General features: G+C 58.6%; 2 protein-coding genes across 2 annotated transcripts; both read left to right on the top strand.

Moving 5' to 3' along the window:
- Positions 1–718: 718 nt before the first annotated feature.
- MNEG_11852 (hypothetical protein) lies at positions 719–1,287 on the top strand (the record flags this gene model as incomplete). The annotated part of the gene is made up of 1 exon (XM_014039675.1): positions 719–1,287. A coding segment is annotated over one exon (569 nt), but the record flags the coding sequence as incomplete, so codon positions are not given.
- A 1,157-nt stretch (positions 1,288–2,444) lies between these two features.
- On the top strand, positions 2,445–3,902 carry MNEG_11853 (hypothetical protein; the record flags this gene model as incomplete). The annotated part of the gene is made up of 4 exons (XM_014039676.1): positions 2,445–2,493; positions 3,131–3,333; positions 3,499–3,618; positions 3,846–3,902. 4 exons carry the CDS (start codon positions 2,445–2,447, stop codon positions 3,900–3,902), a joined length of 429 nt encoding a protein of 142 aa, XP_013895130.1.
- Between the last annotated feature and the right edge of the window lie 3,728 nt (positions 3,903–7,630).

Below are 7,630 nucleotides of genomic sequence, written 5' to 3' on the forward strand. Positions count from 1 at the left end.
ACAGCCGGGTGACGGTGCGCGCGCCGCGGCCCTTCAGGTGCGCCTTGGACGGGCTTTGATAACGGGCAACGCGAGTGCAGAGGAGGGCGCGGCAAAGTGGATGCCATGTCGGTGTTGTCCAGGGCGGACGGCCCCACCGGGCATTCTGCTGCAGCCATTTCACCAGCCCAAGCCGCTCCCATGCGTCGGCCGCGCTGGCCCGCAGCGCACAGCCTGGTGTGCGGCTCCGCGCTGGGGCGGCGCTGAGCAGCACTGACGTCACGCCCAATGGCACACACTCATCAGGTGCTTCTTGGAGTCAGAGCAACTGCTGGGCCCCTGCCCCCTCCCCCACTATTTGCATTGCACCCATACATTACAGGGAGGCCTACCGCCAGGCGCATTCCGACGTGCCACTCATGGCCAAGCTGCCCCTCATGAGCCGCGAACAGCTGATGGAGCGCGCCGCGCAGCTGAGCCTGACGGCGCCGGTCGCGCCACACGCGGCAGGTGGGATGCTGCTGGAGGGGCGCGGCGCTGGCTCTGTGGTGGCAGGGGGCCGGGCGCGCCATCGCTTCACAGAGGTCCCTGGCAACAAATGTGTGCACTGACTCTTGACTGCATTCAAATGATTGTCAGCCGCATGTGCACTCAGATGTGGCTGTGCGTCGTGTGCCCCACTCCACGCGGGGATGCCGCACGCACCGTCTGCCCTCCGCCCGTGCGCCCCTGCACTCAGGGGAGTTCCTGTGGGAAGCCGGGCTGCAAGGCATGTTCCGCACCGGCGACTGCATCTTCCAGCCCGCCGGCAGCGGAGGAGGATTCAGCGCAGCCGCGGCGCCCGTGTTGGCACCGTCCTTGCCAGCAGCAAGGCAATTACCGCCGCCGCAGCAGCAGCCGTGGCAGCAGTGGGAGCCTGGGAAGGGGCAGGAGCGGCAGGGCAAGCGCCAGCGCTGGATGAGGGAGCGGCTCGCAGCGATGGGGTCTCCGCTCGCACTGGCCGTGGCCGCTTGCGATGACAGCGGCGGCAGCACCCAGGGCGGCGGCGTGAACGGCAGCGGCGGGGGCGGCATTGGCGGCAGCGCCGGCGACGCGGTCGCTGCGTTGGACCTGCTGACATTCACCAGGGGCGGCGCTGCGGCACAGCGCGTCGCTGCGCTGGTGGCGGCGGACTGCTCGACTGTCGCGGGGCAGCTGGGCGCCGGCTTGGAAGGGCAGGGGGCGGGCCCCCTCGTGACGCAGCAGCGGCTGGCGTGGGCATGGGCGTCTCCGCTGACTGGCAGCGGCTGGACAAGGGCTGCGAGTTGACGGCCATGTGCTGTGTAAACTTGTGGTATTTCTGGCGTGGTCGGGTCGGGTCCACGCCCATGACTGTTTGATGTCAGGCGCTGGTCTCAATTACTGCACGTGCCGAGGGCCGCGCGGAAGGGGGGGACGCGGGTGGTCTGTGGCACGACTCTGGAACGACGCGCTGTGCTAGTAAGGCCAAAACCCATTCGTGCGACAGCTGATGAATTCATCCTGAACGTGCAAGCAGTGACAATTTGTGTTGACCAAGTGGCGTGTCCTAGGGCCGGCCGTCACAGGAGCCAGAGCCTTTCTCACAGGAAATGTAGCAAGCAGCAGTGTGACAAGGAATGTGGGGGTATTCTTCCCTGGAGTGTGTGGGAACCTTGGGTTTGTGGTGCAAGGGATACCCGATCCACCGGTGGATACGCCTTGTTACATTGATGCATGCAACAACCGTGTGATGACCCAAGCAAACGAGCCTGCAGCCTCCCTGGCCCCCACTGGCATTGTTGTGCGATCTGCAGGTGCGGTGCGGTGAGCGGCGCGGTGAGATCTGGGCAAAACGCACAACTGCGACAATCCAATTACTATGAGTAATGATATAAGCCGTACCCACCCGCCTGTTGCTCAGTGGCCTGCAGTCTCTCTCTCTCGTGTCATCTCTGACTCACGCCTTCCGGGTGAGGCTCACAAGTTTGGGCCTTGCCGGCCAACGGTAGTGTGCGCATTCGATATGAGCATAGAAGTGGTCAGAGTGATTGCGGTAATCAATCCATGCAGCCAGGATCTATTGTAGCCTGGCACCCACCGTTTGGACACCCAGGTGCGCACTGCACTGAGATAAGCGACAATTATCAATGCAAAAATGTTTCAAAGATATTAAGATACCCTGTTGAACGTGTCGGCGCTCTCAAACGACGCGGTGGCCTCGGATTGCCGGCCACTTCGCCTTGCCCTATGATGTTGCGAGCGAGCTAGAGACCGATATCGCGCTCTTTGGCCAGTGATCAATTCAAAACACCCACTGATACTAAGCATCAAGCCTTCTTTGCCTGCTGATCCTGACACACAGCCGCCCACTGCATACCAGTGGCCGACCCCCATTTCACCGGGGTGCCTTTCAGGCGGCCCGCGACGCTCGTATTCAAGCACACAAGTCAATCCACATTGACACAATGTGTCGCATGGACGCCATCGTGCTGGGCCTCCTGGCGCTGGTTGCAGGTGCGTGGGCACGGCGGGTGGTCGGCGGTTGCTCCGCACCAAGTTTGCGGCAACTGCAGCAGGGGAGGATTGCACAAGGCCCCGTCAACGAGTTTGGCTGCTGTGCTTTGTCGATTTTTTGGCTTCGTTGGGACCCGTCTGGACGCATCGGGAGGCCTGATGCCCCTGCGTCCTGGCGGCGGTGCGCTGTCATCCCAGCCCCACGAGCACATGTGCTGCCGTTCTGTGCTGCCCCCGTGTCATGGCCTCATGGCTTCGCGGCGCTGTCGCCAACCTTGAGGTCCAGGGATTGAGTCCCAATCCTGACTCGCATCCCAATTGCGGGATATCTAGGGAGGCCAGTGCTATGCGATGCAAAGCCCCGACCCACGCTGCACACGGCTAGGACAGCGGCAGCGTTGGTAGGGGCAGCCGACAAATGATGACCACACGTTGTTTGCATAGGCAGTGCCACTCATTCAGGAAATTCGGGGCTCAACGTGGTGCCTGGTGACGGCGCGAGTCGAATAATGAAGGGGGAGGGCATGGCCTGCAGGGGGGCGGGCGCAACTCACCTCACACGCACACACGCACGCACGTACGCACACTCATCCACAGCCCTCCCAACTTCACCCCACTCCTGTGGTTGCCCCTCCAGGTTGCACTGCGCAGGCCAGCCCCAAGGCCGTCCCAAAAGCTGCACCCAAGGGGGCGTTCACAATCAAGCAGAGTGGCAGCAACACACTCGAGGTCAAGGCAGTCCAGGACAAGAAATCCTCTGTTGGTTATTGCCTGGAGATCCTCGCCTACCTCTATGACCTTCCCGACAAGACAGGCGACCTGCCGCCGGGCTACACTGTGGTGGGCGCCTGTGCTACGTGGCGCACCTGCCCCAAACCCGTGCTGCCACGCCTGTTTCCAATCCAAATGGCCCCTTCTCCCCAAGCCCAACAATTTGCATGCATGCATGCATGCTCTGCGGCGCTCACTGCCACAAGCCCTCGCTCCACCATACGCTCCCGCCAGCTCTGCCCTACTGATACGGCCATCAACATCTTCCTGTTCCGCCTGGGCTACAAGTCCTTCATCAAGGATCCCGTGCAGTACATCGCCGACAATCCGACTCTTAGGCCCTTCATTCAGAGGGTGAGCCTGCTGTTTGACAGCTACTTGGCAAGGTCAGGGCGCAAGCAAGCAGACACGTGCTGGACACGGCATAGGCAAGTGCAGGCTGCTCAGCGCGTGGCAAAACATGGCGCATTGCCTATGTTTGCAGCTGGTGGCGTGCTCCATGGGTTGCTTTAAATGCTGGCCGTCGCTGGCTGCAATCGACTTTGAGCTCTCTGAAGCCTTAACCCCAACCATCTGCCCAGGTGTTTGCTTACCATCTGATTCCCAATGGTGCCACTGGCCCCACCTTCGGCATGTAAGCAGCAAGACATGCTCAGCGCCGCCGTGCCCCGCAAGTATTGTTGACCCATACACGTGCTCCCTTGCATTGAGCCGTTGCGCTGCGCAAAAATGATTGCACGCCCTGTTCAGAGCTGACGGATGCATCCACCACCAACCCCCCTCTGGCAGTGAGTTTCCCCAGGCAGTTTCCAAGGGCTACATCCCTACAACACCCTACAATACGGCCGCCCTTGCGGAAGACGGCACGCCATATCCTCTTTTCATCGGAAACTCTAAATACTTCAGGTGTGCACAGGAAATCAAGCTGCAATTAGTTGACCGACGCGTCTCCAATTACTGTGTGTCGGCGAGCCGCAGCATGTTTTGGGGGGTTTGGCAGCTGCGACAAGCGTAGTGTTGGGACAAAGCATTAAGCAGACACAGCAATGCCTGCTCACTGCATTAGGGGTCCTGCTCCCCTCTCGCAAGGTCCACGCGATGCACTAGAATTGAAGAGACATGCTGCAAATGATGTAGGGCATCCCGTTTTGCCTGAGTTGCTCCTGCCCCTCCATATCTCCCTAACTACTGGCTTTCTTGACCACTGCGGCCTTCTGACCTCCACAGATTTATATACATCAACGCCTCGATCACGTCAGGTCCCTACCCTACAGACAGGGGCAACCGCGCGATATCGTTTGTGTATGAGGTGGCCCTCCTCAAGCAAGGCGCTGTTGCTGTGTCCCTGGCCCACGCAATCAACAAGGTGTGTGCGTGTGCGCACCTGCGCGCGAGGTCCTACTGGTATGCAGGCTGAGAAGGGCCGGTCAAACGCGGGCGCACACAAGGGATGTAAAGTGCGGATGGGCGTGCTGTGTGCGGTGCACGCACGCACGCACGTGCGCGTGCCTGCCTGTGCCTGCCTGTGTGTGTGTGTGTGTGTGTGTGTGTGTGTGTGTGTGTGTGTGTGTGTGTGTGTGTGCATGCGCATTTGCTTGCGTCTGTGCGTGCGTGCATGCGTGCGCAAGCGCTGCTTGTGTGAACCCTGTTTTTCAGTTTACAGGTGCCAGGCTATTATATTTGCTGGGCCCCTCGGGGGTACCGTGCTATGCAAGATGGTATCATGTACTGCCCGTGCATACAGGCCCCCACTCGCCCGCTAATCTCGAGGTTTGACCACTGATCCCCACAACACCAAGTGCACACACGCATTTTGCAACCACAGGTGCTGATTCCGCCCAACACATTTTTCAACATCAAGACAGCACTCCAGTACTACCCCAGCCGCTACACGGGCCAGCAATTCAGCTTTTCCAAGTTCCTGTACAGGTGGGGTCTTAGCTGCACTCCCCATCACCAGCACGCAACGCGGAGTGGCTCTGGTCGCTAGCAGCCTTGTGCTTGTGACGATGTGCTGCGCGGGCGCATGCCATCTGGGAATTGCCTCAGCAACAACAGAGTAAGCAAGGCCGACCAAACGCATTCATTGCTGCAATCAAGCTGTCCTACATGGCAATTTTACAATGCGCAGGTGGGTAAGTGCTGGCGGAAAGTCCTACACTACTGCAACGACTGCTGTCACGGTGAGCAGCGGGCACGACACAAAAGTGCAAGGAGGTTGCAATCTCGAATGGCATACCAGTGCTCACCCGTGCGTTTCCACACTTGCATGAGGATTTGGTCTGATAAGCAAGTGCGGCGCGGCGGCCTTGGACATGACATGCAGCGTCACCCACCTGCATGCCCCTTATCTGCTTACGGCCCTACAGTTGTTTGCCTCCACCGATAAGGCTTGGACGACTGGTCTTGGCAGCGGCATTGGCAGCGTAAACCCTAGTGTCCTCACCAAGGGCAGGACAGCCAGGAACCTCCAGCAGGCGCTCCTCAAGGTGCTTGCCAATCTGAGTCCTTTTGCTGCTTGGAACCATGCTCGGTTGGTCAAGTGTATTGGCAACAAAGGCAACATACACGTTTGGTGCGGCACAATCTGCATTGATTTGCCCCAGATTGACGGCTTGGTGTCCTGACCCCTGGTGCATCATCCTGCCTCGCAGTACACGCAAGCTCCAGGCGCACTCAATTGGCAGGGCATCAACGGCACGTATGGTGCAGGTTTGCCGTGGACCACTCTCAATTCCTTCCTTCGCAGCGGTGCGGTAGGCCCAAACCTGCTGTCATCCCTGCCGATTGGCTCGGGCAACTATTCCACCTTTGCGTGCGCGGCCAGCAACACCACACTCACGGCGCTTGGGTCTGCCAACAACAATGCTACACAACTCAGCACTACCAGGCCCTACTTCACTCTTTACGCTGGTGGGAACAAGCAACCAGTGTGCAACAACTTTTACCTGAGCCGCGCTTGTACTGACACCACGTGCTCGTCACCTGCTCGAATGTGCTGCAGTCAGTCAAAACATCCATGCATTCAACCCACCTGCAGTGTTGCTGCCTCGCCCTGCAGTTGACGTCAACTTTGTACCTCTTGGACACTTCGCAGGTGCCTCCACCATCTACTTTGTGGATGATTTCCCCCTCATCCCCTCAAACACTGGGGTGTGAGTGTTAGATCATCATGTGCGTCACGTGGTGCTTGCGGCCCTTGTTGGACCAACATGCACAGTGGCAGACCTCGTACTGGGGATGTACAACTCATCATGGTATGTTGTGGCTTGCAGGTACGAACTGTTGATTGGGTGGCCGTGGCATGTGCACAAGACCTTGGACCTGTGAGGTTGGAGAAAGGTCAGCTGTCAGCTTAGCAAATAGTTGAGAAGCACTGTTTTTTTGCACAATTCTCAGGTGACACATGATATTTTTGAGCCCCCTTTATCAGGGGGCCAGGCACCACGACTTGCTGACTGACACAATTGCAAGCTACTCCATGTTGACAGGAGGCTGAAGGCTTGGCATGCTTAAGATTTTGGACCAACTTAGCCCTGTGCATGATAATCAAGTGGATTGCATTGCATTGCAGCTTGCGTGCAACAACTCGCATTAGCTGGCGTACATTTTGCATCTATGTGTTACAGGATCAGAATAGCTTCACGTGCGTTTCACAGAGTAAAGATGTTGATTTTGTCACATGGACAGTCACCAGGCAAAGCTGCAGGCGCATGGAACCCCCAGAAATTGCCGTCTTTGCTTTGTGTTTGTTGCGTAGTATCAGATGCACACAGATCATGTGGCCAGTCACCTGGAGCAAGGATCTGGCATACACACAGGTACCAGGCAGGGCTGCGGCTGCGGGAAACCCCGAAAACCGCATCTGTGCAGGTGTCGTCAGTATCTCATGTAACTTCACATGCATTAAAAACCGTCATCGGTCAAGCCACAACGCCGCAAACCTTCCCCCAGCGTCAGAGTTGTTCGGGGCAGAGGGGGGCCCAGTACCACGCGCAAAAGCAGGGACCCAAGCATAACACTTAAGCAATCAAAGCAGGGCATGGGGCGCGCCGACCCGCACAACGCACACGGTCATAGCGACCGCGGGGCAGGGGCGCGCACCACCCATCCAAGCAGAAACCCCTGGCCTAATGGAGAACAGGGTTGGTTTCAACAGGGTTGGCCCCGTTGCCCCTCCTTTTTTATAGACAGTCGGTTACACGGGGTTAGCGATGTGCCGAGCACCTGCGTGCAACCTAGGATTAGGATTGTTACAGCGTCCCGCGGTCACCCGCTCCTGGAGCCATCCAGGCTCATGGGATTGTACAGTAAAGCACCAGCGTTGTGTGACTGAGAGTCAGGTGGCTACCGTGCGCCATTCAAA

The sequence above is a fragment of the Monoraphidium neglectum genome (assembly GCF_000611645.1).
Source record: "Monoraphidium neglectum strain SAG 48.87 unplaced genomic scaffold scaffold02937, whole genome shotgun sequence".
Taxonomy (NCBI): domain Eukaryota; kingdom Viridiplantae; phylum Chlorophyta; class Chlorophyceae; order Sphaeropleales; family Selenastraceae; genus Monoraphidium; species Monoraphidium neglectum.